Source organism: Pteropus alecto, unplaced genomic scaffold, assembly GCF_000325575.1.
Source record: "Pteropus alecto unplaced genomic scaffold, ASM32557v1 scaffold80, whole genome shotgun sequence".
Taxonomy (NCBI): domain Eukaryota; kingdom Metazoa; phylum Chordata; class Mammalia; order Chiroptera; family Pteropodidae; genus Pteropus; species Pteropus alecto.
In genome coordinates, this window is record NW_006430460.1 from 1,988,253 (window position 1) to 2,010,195 (window position 21,943).

The 21,943-nt window shown below is 49.3% G+C and overlaps 1 protein-coding gene across 1 annotated transcript in view; it reads right to left on the reverse strand.

The window, feature by feature from the left end:
- MTUS2 (microtubule associated scaffold protein 2) overlaps positions 1-1,290 on the reverse strand; it is a 277,079-nt gene extending 275,789 nt beyond the window's left edge. The window contains exon 1 of the mRNA XM_006904828.2: positions 1-1,290. This exon is cut by the window's left edge and continues 843 nt beyond it. Within this exon, the coding sequence (XP_006904890.1) occupies positions 1-1,290 (1,290 nt within the window).
- Between the last annotated feature and the right edge of the window lie 20,653 nt (positions 1,291-21,943).

Below are 21,943 nucleotides of genomic sequence, written 5' to 3' on the forward strand. Positions count from 1 at the left end.
AATAAAAGTGACGTGAGCACCCCTGGGTGACGTGCCACTGGACGGCGAGTCACCCAGCTTCCTGGCTGCACTTGGTGACATTTCGCTAGGGGACTGATCCTCAGCAGCTCCCACGGGAGCACGGCCCCGTTTGGGGGTGGGCTGCAGAGACCCCTGCTCCCCCAGGGGCAGGGCACCCTCGTCCTGCTCACCCCCGTCTCTGCCCACGCCAGGCGGGGGGAGGCCGCTGCGGGGCAGACCGCCGAGGGCTGCGGCGGCAGCTTCCGGCCATGCTTCCCCAGCCGGCTCCCTTCTCTCGAGGGGTAACACACTGTCCCGCTTGGGACACTCCGGACCCCTGGCCGGGGCTGACGCTGACTCCCGCGTGGCCCCGCACGTCAGCTCCAGCTTGGGCTCCCCACTTCCCTGACCCGATCGTGCATCCGGCTTACTGGGGACGTCCTGCGAGGCCGAGGCTGCAGGCGGGGCTCGCTCTGGAGGCGCAGGACGCGTGCTCTGCCTGCTCGCTTCTGGCACGTGGCCCCGTGGCGCCGGGGGCTCTGCGCACGGGGTCTCCTTGGTTTCTGAGGTAGATGGCTTAGGAGGACGCACACCCTTCCCCTCCGAGGTACTGTCAGCTGGAGGAAACGCCGTCCATGGGGAGTGGGCTGTCCCCGACTTCTGCGGCCCCTCGCCACCCGCCGGCACGTGACCAGGGGCTGCAGTGGTGTCCAGCGGGGCCGGTGGCGGGAGCTGCCGAGCCAGGCTCCCCGGGACCGCGTCCAGGGCAGCAGCCCAGCCGCTGGCCCTGTCCAGGGCGTGCCTTCTCAGCTCCTCATTGTCAAGGGTCTTGGCCACTTTGTCCTTGCGCGCATGCCGGGGAATGTTGGCGCCCCTTTCGGCGGAGATGTCTGGACCGGCCTCACCCAGAACGTTCCTCCATCCCGCCAGGCTCAGTCCCTGGCCACCCCGCGGGGCCTGCAGGGGGGCTGTGCCTGGCTGCGCTGCGCGCTCCTCACTGGCTTCCCCGCGGGCGGCCGACGGAACTCTGAGGTCTCTGCGGCCGGCGGGGCCAGCCTGCGGTCCGGTCCCAAAGCCCTGAAGTTGGTGCGATTCCTTATAGAAACGGGTGCTGCTGGCGCCATTTCCGGCACCATCTGACGCGTCGGGAGTGGGGCTGACCCCCACCACCACCTGGTTGGCGTTCGTATCCCCCAGACCTAGGAGACCCTCGTTCTCATTTCTCGCTCCCTTCCTGTTGTCCTGCAACTGGGCGCAACATGACCTCTTAGGAGCCAGCGGGACGCTCATCTCCCGCCGTGTCCCGTGTCCTGCCTGACGACGTGGGGCGCCCTTCACACTGCGATCCTGTTCACAGGGAACCCTCCGGGGCCTCGCCCAGGCCACGTCACATCCACCTGCTGCTCTTCATCACTGCCGAGGCGGTTTTACGAGCCAGCATCGTCCTGATGGGTGACAGGACGAGCTATCCGTTAGGTGCCCGCTGGACGAAAGCCAATTAGTCCACGAGACCTAGAGAGAAACAGAAATAAAACCAGGTCACACTGACGAACAGAGCTGCTCCGGAGAAGGCATGGTAAACACAGATTTATTCTTCACCTTCGTGTTGTTATTTCATTCACTCCATCCATAGATTTCTCAGAAACCTTTCAGATAGGGGCTCCTGCTGGCCACATATGAGAAAATTGAAACATCAAAATGATTAATGTTATAAATGGATGCCAACACATATTAAACCTTAAATTCGAATTTTTAAAGATCCACAAGTACATGATACATCGGTTTTAAAAAGGGTGGAGGAAAAGGGAAGGCTCTCCTCCACAGAAGACTATCGACTGAAATAGGGAAGATTATACAATTAGAAATACCACCTTTTTGCAATCACCACAGTCACGATTACCTTGGGTGAGCAACGCCAATGCTTGCGAAGAAGGCCAGATGAAAGCTTGTCGGGGAAACAATATTTATGGAAACTCAAGGTACCGTCTGCCAGATTACTTTACCTCTTACAAGAAAAAAAAATTTATCTTTCCAATGGAGAAAAGTGGTGGACACCTCCTCAATTAAGTGGCCAGATGTAACACCATCAATCACAGAACCGGACACCAGGACGCCCAAGGTTAGGGTGTTCCGAGTGCCTCCAGTCACTGAGTATTCTCGCTGTCAACGTTCAACCGGAATTTCGCCACGAAGAAACCATCAGGCATATTTAAACCGATGGACGTTTTACAAAATAACCGGCTTGAAAACTTGCTCCCAAATGCCGATAAATATTGAGACGTTATGCATGATCCTGGGTTGGAGATCGGATGTCTTTCAAAAAGTTAGCGAAGTACATTACTGGGACAATTCGAGATTTAAATACGGACTGTCTATTAGGTAAAGGTATTTATCTGTGTTAACCTTCTTGCATGTATAATAGTATTGTGATCAGATCACAGATAATCATCAGTTTGGGAAGATACACGTTTTTAAACAGGATATGCATTCTAACAGGAAACACTGTCGTTGAGTTACCGTCAAGTGGTTCAGCAAGGAGAAAAATGTGTGTGTGTGTGCACACATGCGTGTGTAAGAGAGAGAGAGAGAGAGAGAGCGCGCGGCAACTCTAGCAAAATATTAATTTGAAAATCTAGGTGATCCATCCTATCACCCCTGCCACTTCCGTATAGCTTTGAAATCTTTTGAAATGAGAAGCGGGAGGAATTCTGTCCCAGCCTGCAAGTCCTGCGGGATCTGCACTCCAGGCCCTGCTGGCCATGGCCCCTATACTCTGCTCTGCAGGCCGCGGCCACCACCCCGCTGCTTCCCTGTGCTCCTTCACCCTGTCCCCTGGCCTTTGCACAGAGTCCTCCACCTGATGGGGTGTGGAGTCCTCCTGCGGCCTCGCCCAAGAAACTCCTCTGTGTGCTTCAGTCTGCAGCACAGACACCCCTTCCTCCAGGAAGCCTCCCGATCCACTGGAATAGGTTAGGTCCCTCAACAATGGACTTTCATAATATCCTGTATTTTTCCTTTTTAAAAAAATCTTCAGGTGTGCTAGAAAAAAAAATATTTTGAATGCTTGGCATAAGTATTAGGCACTTAATATGTACTCATAGCATGAATGAGCAAACGATGGAATGAGCGATGAAGATCGATGTTATTTCTGCCCTCACAGAGCTTAAGTTCTAACACAGCATTTAAATTTCTACGAACACGGACGCGCAGATCATCAGTAAAGCACTCAGTGCAAGGCTAACGTTTTATCTACTAAATGCAAGGCATGATCCATGATCAATGCACATTATTAAGCCCTGGGTGAGAGGATTAAAAGTATGAGGTTCTACCTCGTCCCCAACTCCCCCGGTGGGGATTCAAAGTGAACAGCCTTCTACACCTTCCTCCCCATTTATACAAACATATATGGGCGTGTACAGACACACACATACACACACACACACACGACATGGGAGGTGTTACGTTTCTACTAAAGTAGGTTACGTGGCAACCAACCCGTCTTCCCTTCATCATGGTTTAATCTGTTATTTCATATATTGAAAAAAAAAAGGTGTGTAGATATAATATAGAATATTCACACATGGATATAGTTATATGTATATACATACATATATACACACATATGTATTTATTTTATAATGTATAAAACGAAACGATGTAATGAACGGAAAGAATGAAAGACAGAAACGTCCCCAGTAACTGGCGGCCACCTCCGTGCTCCCCTCCGCCCAGCCCCCTCCTTCCCGGCTCACGTCTTCCGTGGGCTCCTTGAAAACTCAGTCGGTGGAGCTTGCCTTCCCTATCACTTCTTCTGCGTCTATACGTAAGGTGTCCTTTTTGCATAAATGAGACCGTTTCCCGTAAGCTGGTTTCTTGTTGGTTTTCTTTCCCTTTTATTTGATCCTTCTCCATCTCACCCCAGGCCACATGAACATCCTGGTCTAGGTCATTCTCACGTTCACACAGGCTAATCCAAGTGCATGCACCTGTACCTGTGTGTGTGCTTCCCTCTGCCTGCCATGCTGTTTCTCTCACGTCACCCTCCTTGTCCCCATCCTCCCCAATCCCTGAGACCTGTTCTACATACTACCTGCTGTTCTCCTAGAGACCACTGTTTATTTTTCTCCACACTCATACCTCACCAGTGACCAATGCTTTCTGAACCCCAGCACGGGCTCCACGTCAGGCTCCCTGGCACGGCGTCTGAGCACTGTGCCCTCTGCTCGCTAACAAGACTGTGCTTGCCCGTCAGGCTTGTCAGCAGCTCTCCCCAGCTGTGACCTCCGACAACGGTTTGACCATCCCGTCTGGAACGTTTTCAGATGAATGCAGAGACATTTCTGAATCGTTTCGTGGACGGACAGCAGCAGACGCTCAGCTACGATCCCTCCGTCCACATCGTGCTTCAGTCTCCTGGCACCGTGTTCGTTCTGCCTGCTACAGCGTGAAGGGCCTCCCCAGATGAGGGGGACCTCGGCAGACCTGCCACCTCCATGCCATCCACCAAAATGACCAAGAGTTATCCTGGATGAATGACAGGTGAAGGCCAAACTTCTCAGCTTGACGTTCAAGGTCTGATGAACACAGGGGCCCATACATGTTTCCAGACTCTTCTATGTAAAATAGAAAAATTGTCCTCCCTACCCAATAGCTCCACCTTCTGAGTGCAAAGGTACCTCCTCCATGAAGACCTTCCTAAATTTTCTCCTCCCTCCCTGCCCTCAAAAAGGTGACGAAGGAGTCGGATATTGTCTCTCCATGCCCTGAACCCCCAGATCTTCCCTGCCGGCACTGTCATACCATGTTTTTTAATTATACTTACGTGCATCTTATTTTATTATAGTTAAGTATACAGCTTATTACAGTCACATTTGTCTTGTTTTTGTTAATTACGTGTGTCTTATTCCCTTTATTAAACTATACACCCACTAGGCTGGAAGGTAACAGCAAAGATGCTTGTCTCCCACGCAGTGTCTGAGACACTACTTTGCACATAGTATAGGCACATGGGGTGAAGCATTTGGAGATCAAATGGCAGAAGGGTACACCACTTTCCATACAGCACAAACCCTGTTTTTTTCATTCTTTTCAGATAGAGATTATAGAGCCACCCTTCCCAACTGGGCATTTGGTGAGGCCCCCTCTCCTGACCCCCCACTCCCAGGAGGGCTGCACCAGAATATCCTGGGGAGATTATGCAGAAAATTACATTCTGATCATCAGTGTTTGATTTATATTTCTTGTCATATTTAATTTATTTAGAAAATAAGTAAACTAAAGGAAGATTGGGAGATGTTTAGGTTATTAAAAGGGGGTATGGATTTTAAAAGATTGAAAAATACCACTCTGCCACCTCCGTCAGCTGCTAGGTCTGCTTTACCAGTTGTGAATTTTCATATAAATATTTAAGCACTATGCCTTTAGATGTAAATGCAATTCTATCTGACTTAAGACTTACTTGCCAAAGAAGCTACAATGGCAGCTCTAGCCATACATTAGCCTTCAGAAGAACTTTTAAGAAAACTGAGTAGGATATGAACCCAAAATTTAAGGGTAGGTCTAAGAATGCGAAAAAGTCAAAATCCCAACTTTTGGAATTTTAGTTGACTTTTTCCACAGGCATTGTATTTGGAGTCTACGATATTCCACCACATTTAATAGGATAATTTTTTATTAAGTTACTTGCAAACATTTACATACCAGTCACTGTATTTACCAGCTCGAGAACATTTCATGGTAATCATTTCTGTTTTCTGCAATTGTAATTACTTAGAATAGCTTGGATATTGGTCCAGATATTTGTAATCTCGTGGAGGTTGATTCTCAACAGGTGCGATTCATTACAGGCAGTCTAAAACACGGTACACGGCAGACCAAATGAACTTCACAAGTTCGGCTTCACCACATTATGGTTAAAAGCTGCATTGGTGGGCAGTAAGTACATGCTCGGGGGTGCTGTCGCTGTCCGTGGTGCTGAATTCTGTCACAAACATGCCAAATGTAAACTATAACAGCTCTCCAGAGCCCGCTTTATTCTATCTCTGTATGCAGCGTGAGTAGTATGTCGCATTTTATTCTAATATATAAACAGGGCTGTGTTCAGGAAATATGTGTGGGGGAAGCAAAGGCTTTTTTTTTTTTAATATAGAGTAAAAAGAGTAAATAAGAACACAGACATAAGTGAAATGCTGCTATTTCCCCTTGATAGAGGGCCAGAAAAACAGGTAACTTGATTTCCATAGCTTAGACCAACCTGACATTTAAGCAAAATATTACATTAATATTTAAAGTCTTTCCAATAAAAAATGTTGCATGTTTCTCTAAAAGAAGCCTCGCTCACATTTGCTGACGAAAAGCAATTTGTTTTCCCTTTTAGAAAACAAACCCTTCCAGGATGAAGTTTCACGCTGAAAACACAGGGTATTTGTTCCTTGCCTATTGTACTTAATATATTTTTTTTGTTCTGTTTCTGTCTCGAACGATATTTTTTTCCAGAATGGAAATACTTACATTGCCAATATAAACAAAATGGATCCTCATTGTATAAAAAAAGTAAAAATACCAAAGTCCCTTAATCCTACCCCAAGAAAGAGAGTTTGATGTGTCATCCCAGAGTTTTCTTTACACTTGGGGCATGGGTCCTATAAGTCCAATTTTTCGATTTACATGTCATGGACACCTCCCCATATAAATACATGTAATAAATACATTATCACTTTTAATGGTCACTTTAACCATAATTTTCCCACCAATCCCCCAACTGTCACAGAAAATTGCTGACTGTCTCTCTTTAGGGCATCCTTAGTTCCTGAAGACATGTCCCGAAATTTAGAATCACTGTGGAAACAGGTATGCACCTCTGCATCTCTGCACAAAATGCTAAGCCCCATGAAGGGTGGTTGTTTTGTTTGCAGGTGCATCCTCTGTGCCTAGACTCTGTGCCAGAGCCTGGCACACAGCAGGTGCCCCATAATCATTTCTTGAATAAACGCATGCTGCCTTCACTCTAACCCTCCAGTTCCCTATTTCCTGCCCCACCTCCTCCTTCTCAAAACTCTTCATAACCAGAAGGAGCAGATCATCTACCTTCAACTAAGGACACTTTTCTTCTCATGTAGCAATTTTTTCCAATTTTTTTTTTATTAAGGTATGACCTATTACAGTAAAATTCACCCTTTTTCATGTACAGTTCTGCAAGTTTTGGCAAAAGTCTTATGACCACCGCCACCACAATCAAGACACGGAGCAGTTCCATGAACTCTAGAAATCCCCCAAGCCCTTCTATAGTCAACTAATCCTCAGTCCCTGTCAACCAGCAATGTGATTTCTGTTCCTACGATTTTGCCTTTTCGAGAACGTCATTTAAGTGTAAGCGTGCAGCCTCGGCGTCAGCTTCGGGCATGGTGCATCTGAGGTTTGTCTACCGGGAGCTGGTTCCTATCTATGGCTAAACGGGGCTCCACACTACATGCTCGCTTCTTTATCCAGTCCCCAGGTGAGGGAAATTTGGGTTCTTTCCAGGTTTGGGCAACTACAAATAAAGCCGCTAAAAACATTCACATACAAGGTTTTGTGTAAAACTGGAACGCTTCTGAGAGTTCAACAATGCTAAACCGGACAGAATGCCATGACACCAGGTGTCACTGGACAGGTGGTCACCCTGTTTAGAACACACTTGTCACCAGCCAAGTTTCTCTGATTCCTGTGCTTATGGACCTGTTTATTATCTGCCTCCCCTCAACCTATACGAACTCCAGGGAGCTGGCACCTCCTCTGATCACCACTCTAGTCTCAAGCCTAACACGGCAGCTGGCACACAGTAGGGATTCAAACACGTTTTTTAACTGAACAAAGTTCGACCAACGTTAGGAATTTATTTTCGGCACCGCCTGAATAGCACTCATCACTTCCGGGCTGTTTTCCAGGGCTTGAGTTTGATCCATAAGCAATCCCATGGCTAGACAGCACTACTCAAGACTGAGACATGTCACAGCTGAGGACATTAAGGCAGTGAGAAGTTCAGTAACTTCTGAAAGTGGGCGAAAGAGCTGGAATTCGAACCCCCAGTCCATGCTCCTAAGCCAAGCTTCCACTGAATCGTCAATTTTCACAGTTGATGGGTTAAAAAGTCTTATTCTATTTTGTTTTTACTTTATCTCTAGTGAGGTAACACGTCATTTCATGTAATGTTTGGCTGGTAGTATTTCTTTTCTCATGCTGCATACCTCTTCAGTGAGGTTGCTTTTAACTATTATTTTTAATGGCAAAAATTGGAGACAGGCTATTTCCAGAACTCAGGCACTCTCAGGAGAAAACGAGATGTCAGAATTTTAAGGACTGGTTCTAGAGAATGAGGGCTGGACGAAAGGCCCCTGGCCCTTCACCCACCTCGCACTCCCAGACCCCGGCCCTCCCAAGTCTCCCTGTGTGGCTTCCTGTTGCCATCGCCGACCTCATCACCAAAGCCAGCACCCGAAAATCTTCCTTGGCCTCGTCCTTTAACTCACACCTAACCCATCAGGGGCGACCAGCTGCCCACTTTTCTCCGTCTCTATGGCCACTGCCCACGTAAGCCACTTGCAAATCTACTCCATCTCCTGGCGTCCACTCTCGCTTCTCGAAAGAGCCCTTCTCTCTCCATGTGGCAGGCAGAGGGGCATCTTAACATATTCATCAGATCGGGTCATTTCCTGGGCCCCCGGCTCTGACCCGCCCGGCCCCATAAAGCCTCGCTCCCCTCTCTCCCTCCCTTGTGGCTCCCCCCACAGGGCCTCTCCTGCACCTGCCACAGGCTTTGCAAAGCTAGTATCGCCACCCTGCACACTCAGTGTCCAGCTCTCCCTGTGGCTGGCCCTTCTTACATTTCGGTCTCCCGCTTCCATGTGACCCCTCAGGCAGGCTTCCGGATGGCCACCCTCTGTCCCAGTCACAGCCCCTTGCTTCTGCCCAGCCCTTCCCAGCCACTCCATGGTCTTTGTCTCCCACCGAGGACTCAAGCTCCAGTGGGTAAGGATGCCCAAGCCCTGCTCACCACCGACCCACAGTGACCACGAGTGTCCGATACACTGCAGGCGCTCGATAAATGGTGGTTAAGTTAATTAACATGGTGGCATAAGTGGATCTTTCCTAATTTATTTAGCTCTGTGGGTAATGTCTTGCTGAGCACACGTGAATCACAGAATCACTGAGCAGTAGAGGGGGAGAGGAAGTGAGATGTTAATTAGTTCAACTCTCGTGTCATGTGAGGGGGCCGAAGCTTAGGGAGGCCCTACGACTTCCTCAAAGTCCCACAGCTAAGACCTGTCACAGCAGGGTGGGGACAGGCTCCCTACTCCCCCTTCTAATGCTCATCTTCCCCCCACTCCCTCCGTAGACCGCGGCCGGCCTGGAACAAGCCTCGTGACTTAGGAAGGAAAGAAAAACAAGATGTCGTGGTGACAGGACTCACAACGGCTGTGAGATGGGTCCGATTTACTGAGCGTCAACCAATAAAGAACACGGTACGAGGAGCGACAGGAAACAAAGGATTCACACAGGAAAGGTCCTGATCCTCAGAGAAGTGAGCATCTCCTTAGGGAGAAGGAATCGGATGCGCAGAGAGCTAATGACCCTGGTAACAAAAGCAAGGCAAGGTGTAATGAAATCCGCCAGCAGGCAGAAATGCTAAGCACAATGACGAGGAGGGGGTAATCCCAACAGAGGGCCCGGGGTAAACGAGCTCTCTGCCCCTTCCGGCGGTCTGTGAGTGTGTGCGTGCACGTGTGTGCACACGCGTTAGTTTTACGCAGACTTCAGCTGGCTCCCCGACGCTCGTGCACACCCGATGTATTGCATCATTCGAGGCTGGGCTATTGGATTTGTAAGTGATGCTAACTTCCTCACCCTCTCTCTACCCGTTACCCCCCAGAAGAGAAGTGCTGAGGAGAAGAGGCCACCGTGAAATGCACGTCCGTCGAATACTGTTTGCTCTACAAAGATTTCCCGAAGAAAGACGGCGAAATAATAGCAAAATGAGGCACGGGGGTTATCTATGAACTTCATTTGTCCTCGCAAGCCCTATCTGCTTACCGGAAAAAATGGAGTTACCTGCTCTGGTGAAGGAAGAACGGGTCGGCATGCAGTTTAAAAGAGGAGTAGTTTCGAAAGGCAGTACGAAAGCTAAGCAGGGTCGGGCCTGGTTAGTACTTGGGTGGGAGACCATCTAGGAAGACCAGGTGCTGTAGGCACAAAAAAATAATAATAAATAAAAATAAAATATAAAATAAAGGATTGTAAGCTGACAAGGTCCTTGCAATCTGTGAGGTCAACCAAGGGTTGCCTCACCTAAAAAATCATCATCATCATCATCATCACCATAGGGCAATACGAACAGCTGAATTGGACCCTCAAGAGCTGGTGGTAAGTGCTCTGCCATTACTCATGACAGGTGAGGATAGCTCATCTAGTGAAGACTAATATTCTATCTAGCGAATACTAGACAAGGTCCACGCTCTTTCAGTAACATTATTACACGCTGGCGTTGATTAATAAGGGGCCAAAAAGAGAGGGACTTCAAATCTAGGTAAAAGTGAACACGTTTTGTCTTACGAAAAAGGAAATGCATTTACATATAGGCGTTTCCACTGGCATCCCAAGGGCCGAATCAGACCAGGTTTTGCTAGAGTCTTAAAAAAGAGCAAGCAGCACTTTTTTAAAAAACCGCATTCACATGTGTGTTTGCAAGGCATGGAATTTCTCCTTTTCCAGTGACTACCCGGCCTCTCAACCAGTGTATGCCACCTGCCTGGCACCCGAAGGCATCTGAGGACCCGCTCAGACTTAGAGCCTCTGCTCTCAATTACTCACCTGCTCAAGTGTTAACAAAATACTGTATTTTTAATTCATCTCTTTCCTTCCTCCTTTCTAACCACAAACACCTTACTTGAAGGTTCCTGACAAACCCACGTCCCTCCTTTCTTCCTCCTGCTAATCCTCCGGCCCGGTCAGCTTCTGTGATGGGGATGGGTGGAGAGAATCCACAAATCTGCCTGAGCAGGTGGGGAGAGAGGCCGATTCCTAGGGGCCTGGGGGGTTGAGGGCGGGTTTAGTGCCAGCAGAGAAGGCGGCACAGGAACCTCCACCGACTCCTCTGCCAGGCCCTGCTCAACCTCGCTTCTCCGGGTGGCTCTGTTCACAGCAGGGGGACCCTCAAGCTGCATGTGCCAGACCCTCTCCTATGTGCTTCAGACCCTGGGGGTGGACTTTAGGGTGAGGGGGGCGGCACGTGACCCCCGTTTATCTGTAGGCCTGCAGGGACCATCTGTTATTTTAAAGGAAGGAAGACATCTTTCTAATATCATCAGGGATAAAGTGAGAATCATCTCCGGCTCAAAAGTCTGCACAGGTCACTCAAAACAAGACTCTCGAATCACTTTTTTTTTCTGCAAGGTGAATCTCTTTTCTCTTCCACCAGAAGCACAAAACCTTTCTTCTGTCAAGTGAACTAGATACTTAGAAGGATGAAGCTAAATATTTAACACCATGCTGCAGCCCGAGCAAAAAAAGTCTGTAAAAACCAGAAACCAAGGACATAAAGTGCACGGCAACAGCGAAAACCTCCAGCGAGGTGGAGAAGTGTGTGTATCTTCGTGGCCCGGGGCCGGCTAAGTCTCCATGTTGCTAGTAGTGGGATACTATGCAATGAACAAGCCTCTTTGGATCACCATGCTTGGAATGTCTCATCTCGAAGGAAGAGATAAAGACATAAAGATAAATAGAAAAGGGAAAATACATTCGTTAGGAACCTACTTGGCCTAGAAACATGCAATAAAAATAAATGATACATGCTGGGGAAGATGACCGATTTTTCAATATACTCGAGATAAACGAATAATATTGCTTTAGTCGACTTATAGGAATCCTCCGCCATTTCACCAAAACTTGGGAGGAAAAAGCAAAAAATACTTATATTCCTAACAAAATCCAAGAATGCTTTTTAAAGAGCAATGTGCTGATGTGTATTTGAATAACGCCGCATGTAGAACCCCAGAGTGGAAAACTGCCTTGCTAGCCTTTCTGGGATAGGCCACAGGATTCACACACCCTGATTATCAAAATACATAACTGCTGTAAGCAACAAAAATCAAATATTCCCAGAAAGCACAAACTGAGTAAGTATAAATTTTAATGAGCAGGTTTTAAATATTTTAAGTCCTGGTTTAGGAAGTCGCTGTTAAAAACACGAGCACTCAAACATCCGTTTTAATCAAAGACTCTCAGAGCAACACCGTTTCATGCTTATCTTTTCAATGAAACAGTCTACAAGCTAATAAAACCACTCATGTAGTGATTCGCAGCCACAGTCTCTTGCATGTGACGCGTGTCATATGTTTGAGGCACGCGAATGGGAGCGAGGATGCAAATTTACCCTCGCTGGTGAACGGCGCTGGCAGCCCCCAGGGAGGGTCCTCACCCCGTGTCCCCCACAGCTGCTCTTCTGACAGAGGCAGCTGCCCAAGTCTGCAGCCCAGACGGTCCTCCAAACGCGTTCTGGAACCAGCATGTTTACACGCTGGCCAGAGAATTCTGTTCCGGGTTTCCCGGTGGGGACATTTCCTAACGGAAGTGTGAAGACAGCCCTAAGGGGAACACATAGGAATCTGTGGGACGCAGTTCTCCAGGAGAGCGCTCTCTGGTGCCAAGAGCAGACAGGCTGGGTGCCGGGTCTTGAAAGCAATGGCAAGAGCACTGGCCCCGAGAGGCCCAGGCCCCACAGCCTGAAACCTGGCAGACGAGAGGGAAGGAAAGTGGCACCCCAAGGCCCGGTGACAGGTCCTCTCATCGACGTGAAAAGAGTAAAGGAGGACTGGGAAGTCAAGGCGAATTTTTTGACTCCCCACCAAAAGTTAGGAGGCTGGGGGAGAAAAGGGAAGCGGAGAGGAAGGGAAAACCCGGGGCATCCAAGTCGAAAACGACCACGGACTGAGTTAGGAGGAACGTGATCCACGGCGATTACGTCTCTACTTGAAATTGCATGTGTGTGTGCGAGTGTGTGCGTGTGTGTACGCGCGTGTGTGTATAAACATTTCATAGCTTTTCCCCCCGACACTAAAACCCCAACTAGAGCAAAAACACACAACACGTACCACATATGGCTCCAGATTCCAATCTCACTCACTCTTACACATGAATCGCCAGCTAAGAATGACCAAATACGTAAGAAAGCCTTCAAATTAAAAAGATAATAATAAGGCATTTAAAAAATGCAGAAACAGAAAAAAGTGCTTAACTTATGCTTTCCTTTACATATAGTGAAATTTATTCTTTTTTGGTGTACAGTTCTACGCATTTTAACAAATGCGTGGAATAACCACTGACACAATCAAGAGAGAACAGGTGCATCACCGCAAAAGCGTCTCTCACGGCAGCCGTTCGTAATCAGCCCCTCCCCTTACTAACCGCTAGCAAATGCTCACCTAGATTCCATCCCTATAGTTTCGTATTTTCCAAAATATGATATAAATACAATCATCCAACACGTGGACTTTTAAATCTGGCTGTCACTTTTAACGTGGATGAAACTAGATAACAACGTCGTTACGTTATTACTTTGTTAATTAATTTTTAATTATCGTTCATGTAAAATTCACCTCCTAGATTCATCTGTATCATTGCATGTATCAATAGTTCATTCATTTTTATCGCTGAGGAGCACTCCATTGTATGGCTGTACCACCACTGATTGATTATCCATTCACCAGTTGAAGGATAGAAAAAAAAAATTTTAAATTCTAAATTCACTCAGAGATAGAAAAGTGTCCATAAAATAACATGATAACATATGGTTCTATAGAAAGGGACAGAGAATAAATAAGAACTCACAGAATTGAAAATATGACAAACTATAAAAACCAAAAGAAGACTCTGAAGATAAAATCTAGGAAGTCCCTCATCAGAACCCAAAAGGAAAATCCAAAAAAAAAGAGAAACTAACAAAGATAATTCATGTATCAATGCAAGAGCTCTAAATTGTAATAGAATCGCAGGGAAAAAATCCAGGGGAAAAAAAAAACAACAGAAGAAAATTGTCAAAGAAACAAAACAAGAAAATTCTCAGCACTGATGAGCACCACTGTCCAGAGTAGAAGAGCCCACTGAGGGTCTAGAAGAGAAAACTTAGCATAGTGCAAGGAATGGCATCATCATTTCAGTGCCCAAGGAATAAAGAGAAGTTCCAGAGGCAAAATACATCACCGATAAAAGGAATCACTGACCACAGATTTCTGAACAGTAATGACAAACGCCTGAAGTCAGGCGAGCAACGGTAACACATGGCAACCCACGGTTATTGGCGCCAATTCGGCGCCAACAGGAGTCCCAGTTTGGGGTATGGCGAAAGAAATCTTACTTAGCGCAGACAGCTCACCTGTGATACAGCACAGCTGTGAGAACAGCAGGACGAGGGAACAGCTCAATTATAAAGCAGCAGGCTGTGGAACAGCATGGCTGTGAGGAGGCCCTGAGGCCAGAGGGCGTCAAGGCCAGGGCCAGGCCCCTCTTCCTCTGCACTGCTCTGAAGAAACCTCTTTGGTGAACCACCTTCAGTGTTTCAGTTCCAGTAGGTAAAAAATTACAGTCTTCCCTCTTCTGTGGGAAGGGAAGGGACGCTCTCTGAGCCCCCACAGAGCTGACTTATTCAGACAGAAGTCCCCGCCTCTGGCCCCTGATTGGTCCATCTTCAAGCAAATGAGGACTCCAGATCCTCATAGTTTGATTGGTTCAAAAAGCACTGTCCTGATTGGTCAGAAAGGAAATGCTCTGATTGGTCAATGGAGATGCCCGTTGGGATTGGAGGGGGTGGGATATAGCTGCACAGCTCCAATTGGCCGGAGCACATCTCAGTGCTATTGGTTGAAATAGGATTCCAGGGATTCCTTTACAAGGGCTGGCTCAGCCGGCAGGAACAAAGTGCAGGCAGGTAGCTCAGTGCAGGCTTCTACCCAAGTGCAGTTTGCCTGAGAGGCCCTCGTTTTTTTGTTTTTGTTTTTTAAATTGAGCCCAGTTGGCCATTAGGAGTCCTTCTTGGTAGATATCTTCTTTCTCAGGGTTCATACACTCCAAGAAATAATGATTTCACCAAGAATTCTGTAGCTTGCTAAACTATCGAATCAAGTATGAGTACAGAATAAATTCATTTTCAAACAATCAGTAATTCAAATGTATACGTATATATTTCCCATACCTCTAAAGAATATGCTTCTGCGAAATGAATACATCAGTGAAGAAGACAGGGGACCCAGGACGGGACGCGCAAAAGAAAACCCCAAGAAAATAAGGGTCTTAGGCCCAGGGATGAGCCAGCTCAGTCTGAGCAGGAGAAAAGAGGGTGGTGGGAGGCTGGTCCAGTGAGAATAAGCAACTGACGGCTCTGCTGTGTTTGGAGAATTGTTTATCGAGCATTGTACAGGTTCTTGGAACTCTTTTCTCCAAGTGATAGTGAGGCTGTTCCTTCCTTGTTTGTCCCTCTCAGAACAAAGAACCCTTCCCCAGAAGCAACCCCTGCAGACTACCCCTCGCAGGGCAGGAGAATGGGGCCATGGTGACTGGCTTGGCATAACCAGGAGCTACTGAATTGAGTGGCAAAGGGATGGACATCAGAACAAAACAGGCAATGCCCTGTGTGCCATTCATTAATTTAGGGGGAAAAATGGAAAAAAAAAAATGTTGCATCTGAAAAGAAATGAATCATCAGAGTCCACTAGTGACATCATCAGTAAATGACATGTAACATAGTAATGTACGTCGTTACTGCTGATTTACCTACACTTTAGGTGGCTGGAAGAAGGTCTGGGGAGAGTACACAGTGAGAGAAGTGAGCTCCCCACTGCTGTGATGAGAAGCTAGTCGATGACGTCCACGATCGAAACAGCAGCAGAGCACGCTGTTGGAACAGTCGAGCTAGGTAACAGAACAGCAAAACACCCTGACACCTGGTGCCTCCGAGGGGTGGGGTTTGGGATGAGGAAGGGGGCGCGGGTCTGCAGTGTCTTGTCCTAAGCCTTTTATCCCAATAACAGTCAACATGTTTACACGACTGTTTTCTCCTGGGATATTAAAAAAAAAAACAAAAAAAACGGAAGCCAAGTGTGAAGATTTAGATCATGTTAATGAACATCTACAGATACATACACAGTCAGAAGATCTACAGAGCAACTTCTCAGTTTAAAATTAAAATTTAAGAGATCTGAGGTGATCTCTGAGTTGGATGCCCAGAAGTTCAACAGATTGGCTGTTCTTACTGAAGTGGCAGGACATCTGAAGCGGAATCAGCAGGCGGAGAAACCCTAGTGTTTCCGGTTGGTTCAGAGAAGGGCAGATTCATCAGTGGCCTTGGAGGAGGATTTCGAAAAAACGCTGCGCTTCTCGGATGAAAACGAAGTCACGATTTCAGAAGAGAGTCATCGATTATGATACATATGAAGCAAGTTTTAAGGTTCTCCAGCTGCCACGCACGGGCAAGCATGCGGGCTCCGGACACAGGCTCCCCAGATCTGAATCTAGACTGACCTGCTGCGTGAACTCGAGATAGCTACTTAACTCCTCGCTTCTGCCATCTGTAAAATGGGAACTCGCAGAGCGGTCTGTGAGAATTCGATTCATTAATCAATACGAAGGACTTACAAGAGTGTTCTGCACCCAGGAAGCAGAGTACTGTACGGCTGTTTGTTAAATCACAGAAATATAAAGAAAGAGAAACAAACCCTCTCTAGCCACCTGCTATGGCAGAGCTGTTGCTTTGGGTCTGAAACTTAGCGAGTGAACTTGCAGCGTGTTGCTCATTGGGCTACTTTGACTTTACTTTTAGTTATTTATAATTCTGCACAAAAACAAAAACAAAAACAAAAAACAAAAAAACAAGCTCACAACAGGGTATGTGCACAACGAGAACCTAATCTTTAACTATCTCGCTGGCTCGTAAGACTGTGAATTTATCCACAGCTCAAGTTCAGTAACACTCACTATCTGGCTCACTGGGGAACTCGGTGTTCCATGGAAGTTAATTTTCTAGCACCTGAGGCAGCTCTCAGAGCTGATGCACACAGAGGTTTAAATTATGTTGACCGACAGCTCGCAAAAACATATCATGGAACAATTTCCTACTTTCTTAAACTGAGTGCAACAAAAATAATTTAATACAACATTTCCTTGTTGAGTCAGCTTGATGATTTTGGATGAACATTCGTCCTTAGACTGATGCTGTCAGACAGCATGGTCTTAAGGGTTAATTAACAGCGTCTGTTCACTAAACTCTTAGCTCAAACACAACTGTCCTGGAGTTCTGGTATCTTCCTTTTTCCTTTAAAGCTCCTGCCTCTTTCCCCGCTATAAATATTACATCTTGGAGCTGTCGCTATTTCTGCTTTGAAACAGAACTTTTTCAGTTTTGTTATAATCTGAAACCACATCACAATATGTATTAAAATTATGTATAAAGCAAAAAAGCACGCAGTAAACGGGTGCACGGTCCACCGGGTGGGGCGCGGGCGTGAGCCTCTGTCAAACGGCAGGAGACGTGCGCCGTGCGCTGTGTGGGCTCCATGTCACCTCCTCTCTAAAAGCCATCCCCGGATCTCGCCGTTCAGGACAGCCGAGGAAGCCACACGAGCGCTGTCGTTGTGACTGGTGACCGGTGGCCCTAAGGGAGGCAGAGTCCCCTGCGCCCTAGACTTGCACACCAGGCTGCCGACCGCACACCTCCCCTGGGCCGAGGGAAAAAGGCCTGAGGATGTTACACTCTGCTTCTGTAACAAAGCGCCACCACTCAATGGCTTAGAATGACACAAAGTTATCATCCCACAGATCTGGAGGCTGGAAGCTGAAGGAAGGTCTGATGGGCTGCAGTCAGGGTGTCGGCAGAGCTGTGCTCCTTCAGGAGCTTCTGGGGGAGAATCTAGGAACCTGTGTTTTCCAGCTAGAAAGCTGGGAAAGTCGATTTCAGAAAACATCCGGGGGCCACCCGCACAGCCTGCCTGGTGGCCGCGTCCTCGTCCCCCTGACCTCTGCTTCAGTCGTCACGTCTGCTCCTCTGACTTCGAGGTGCCTGCCTCACTGTGATGGGGACCCTTGTGATGACACTGGGCCCAGTGGGGAAATCCAGGATGACCGCCACGTCTCAAGCCCCTTAACATAATCGCATCTGCAACATCCCTTTTACCACGTGAGGTGACCTAGTCACAGGCTCTGGGAGGAGGACCTGGACAGGGGCCACCACGCCCACAGAGATGCTGAACAGATCTCAACTTAATATACACGAAACTAAGCCACGACCTTCCTACCCAACCCTGCAACTTAATATACACGAAACTAAGCCACGACCTTCCTACCCAACCCTGCGACCTCCGTCCAAGCCCCGCCCACGGTCCACCTGCATGTCAGTCAACGGCAAGGGCTCCTCTCCATTGCTCAGGGCAGTAACTTGCCGTCACCTCTGTCATCCGGCGTCTGATTACCTGTGCCCCCCTCCACAGCCACCACCGGCATAGCCCTGTCTTTCTCAGTGGACTTTCTGGAAAGCCTCCTACATGGTCCCCGAATCCTACAGTCTGTTCTCAGCCGTGGCCAGAGGGAGACTAACCGCGAATTAGCTCATGTCATCCCTTTCTTCAGACCCCCGCGGTGGCTCTCCATGTCACCCGGAGTAAAAGCCAAAGTCCTTATGACAAGTTTCCCAGGAGGAAAGAAAAACGTGGGCAGAGACTCCAGAGTTTTCCAGAGCTGAACACGGCTCCGTGTGGCCGAGCAAAGGCTGAGGGAGAGGGCAAGGATGGGGTCTGGCACCCATGTGAGTGGCCCGGGCTGTCCCCTGCACGCAGGTCTGTGTCGTGGGAGGCAGCTCTGGCTGCAGCCTGACGTGGGACAGGACAGAGCTGGGCGGACAGGAGGGAGGCCACTGGAGGGGCACAGCAGAGAGAGGACCGTGGCAGCAGAGAAAAGGGGGGGTGGGCTTCATGGCCCTTGGGAGGTCCAACGGGAGAACTCGGTGGTGCCTAGAACCCGGGGGCCCGACCACAGTGGACGGGAGGTCGGCACTCATCGGCAGGGAGGTCGGCGGGCGGGTCACGGGCGGACACGTGTGGGAGACAGTCCGGCCACCATGCTGGCCACGTGGAACCTGGTGGTCAGAGACCCTGGCTGCAAATGTGCATCTTGGAATCTTCAGTTTGCAAACGGTTATTTAAACCATGAAAATTAAAAAAAATTAAAAAAAAAAAAACCAAACCATTGGGGATGAGTCTACAGAAAAAAAAAAAAAAGAGAAGACAGTTCAGGACTGAACTGTTGAAGGAGAGGACAAGTCTACGAAGGAGAATGAGAGAAAACGGCCGGCCAGTTAGGAAAAAGAAAAAAAAAAAAACAGCAGAAACTGGGGCTGTGGACGGAACGCGAGACCGTCTGCGAGCTGCAGACGGGCCGAGGGAACAAGGCCTGAGATGCGCCACCGAATTCGGTGTCAGGTAGGTCGCTAGCGACCCCGACGAGCAGCCTTGGTAGTCAGTGGGCCCCGGGATGACAGAGCGGGGCGGCAGAGAGGGGAGCGTAGGCAGGGGACAGCGGGCGCAGCCCCCACGACGCGTCCTTCCCACTTTCGTCTCCGAATTCTCACGCCCGTGGGGAGGAAAGCGGTTTCCGACGCGAGGAGGTGCGCCTGTGAGGACCGCCGCGAAGCTGGGACCCTGGACGATTTCCCCAGAGTCAGGGCCCCAGGCGCCAGGAGGAGGGCGGCCGCGGTTCCCAGTGGCCGTCGGGGTCTCACCTGAACCCGCCAACGCCAGCAGAGCCTGGCGCCCGGCCTGGGCAGGACGCCCAGGTAGTGCAGGCTCTTGGTGCGGGCGAGAGAAGACGGCTCGGCTAACCCGCAGAGACACCTTGGAGGCAACCGCTCTGGACCCGAGATCAGAGGGATGACCTCTGGTGCCCGGGTGCTGCCTCCAACCCCAGGACCTTGGCACAAAGGGCCAGGGGCGAGGAGCAACTAGGAATGAATCCCCTGCCAGCTCAGGGCAGGAAAAAGGCTCAGAGTCACAATTAAATTAAGTTACAGAAATTGAAGAGGCGTACTTGAGTTTCTTAGCTGGTACACTACCTCGACGGCAATAAAACAGACCACACACTGGCGAACCAAGGAAAACACATGTCCGGCTTGCACGGGTCAGCACAGGCCAGGCTGATGCACACGCGTGGTCCCCCAGTGCTTATGCACATCCTGTCCCACGTCCCACGTGACCACGGAACCGAGCTGCACCGGTTAACACAGCTGCAGTCGCAAATGAACCAAAAGCTGCTCTTTCAGCCCAGCCCTTCAGTAAACACGCACCGGCGCACCTGCCGGCAGGTAGCCTGGCCCTCCTCTGCCCACCAGCAGCCAGAACCGTCCTTCAGACACGCGATGACATGCGACTGTGATCACGTCGCTTCTCTGCCGAGGGCTCCCTTTTGCCCACACAGCCCAACCCAAACTCACGAGTCACCCTAAAGCCCCTCACTCCCTCTCTCCCACGGGGACCGTCCCTATCACACTCTGTGAACAGGCCAGCCCCTTTAAAGCCCCGGGCGCTGCCAGCTGCCCTGCCTGGGGTTCCCCACACCCCCCGCCCGCCTGGTGCTCGGCACAGAGCCATTAGTCAACATGCATCAAGCACATGAACCTTTCAGCGATGCCTGCACCAGACTCCTCCTCGCGAGTTCACAGAACTGGTGCCTCACAGAAGGTTCTAGTACCCTCCTTCCACATAGGCCTCTAGTTGAGTCGGAATGGCAGACAGGGGCAGAGGGCACCGAGGGGACAGATGCACTGGCCAGTCCTGCCCTACTGAAGCATTTTATTTGACCCTCACAGTGTAACGATTGAGACTCATTATCAACCAGCATAAGCCAGGAAAACTGCCTCAACCTCCAGACTCCTGACATAAGCTGGAAAAGGAGGCAACCAACCAGGCCTCGACGGAGCCGACACGGAGCCCTCGTGAGGAGCAGCACTTGCTCCCCAGGCCACCCCATCCTCGCCCTCACACTATCACTCCAACAGAAGGGGCATCCTTGTCTTCCCAGGCAGCCTCCCCGACCTGGGCTCCCCGCCTGGCCCTGTGATACCCAAATAGAGGCCTCTGGAGCAGAACCAACCTACCACACGGTGACCCCAATTCACTGTCCATCAGCAGTAAGCCTCATGCACGCCTGAGACCCCCACCCCCGCCTCGCTTCTTACAGTCTTCCCCGGGTGCGGGAGGCTGGTGGCGGACTCTTCACAGAGCCAACATCTGAAGAATGTCTTCGCCGTGCGTCTGAACTCCACATCCTTCTGGACAAGCTCCTCGCTGTTCTAAAATGTTGTCACTATCTTGGCCTCATTTTCACAAGCTTCTTTCTCTGACTAGGTCTCAGGCAAGATGACGATTCATCCACAAAGGTCCCAGTTACCAGGTGATGATTCTCTGGCTGCCTAGATTGCCTGGCGGCCTCTCAGACCAACAGCGGACCCAGCGTGCAAACCGCAGCTCCCGGCCTTCCAGATTTGATAACACGTGGCCAATGGAGCATCTTAAATCACAGAAAATCAATATGCATCTCCCTCAGCAGAGGCGGCTCGGCCAGTGAAGCTGTTGACAAGAAAGCGTTTGCATCTCTTGGTTGGAATCTGGTCCAAAATCAGTCGCGTCAAAATACTGCAGAGCTGTCCCACCAACAATCGCCTCTGACTGCCGGGAGAGCTGAAGGAGCAGCATCTTCACGCGTGAAGCAGCTTGTTCTCCTACGAAAGTGACACGTTGGGCCGGAGCTCACCTCACGCCCAACCACGTTCGATTCCGGGTGAAACGCAACTTCATTTGCCCCCGGAATTATTCAAAGCTTCCTCTAATTTTTAGGACACACAAATACACTCCCTCTGCCTAACGCCTTGAGTCTT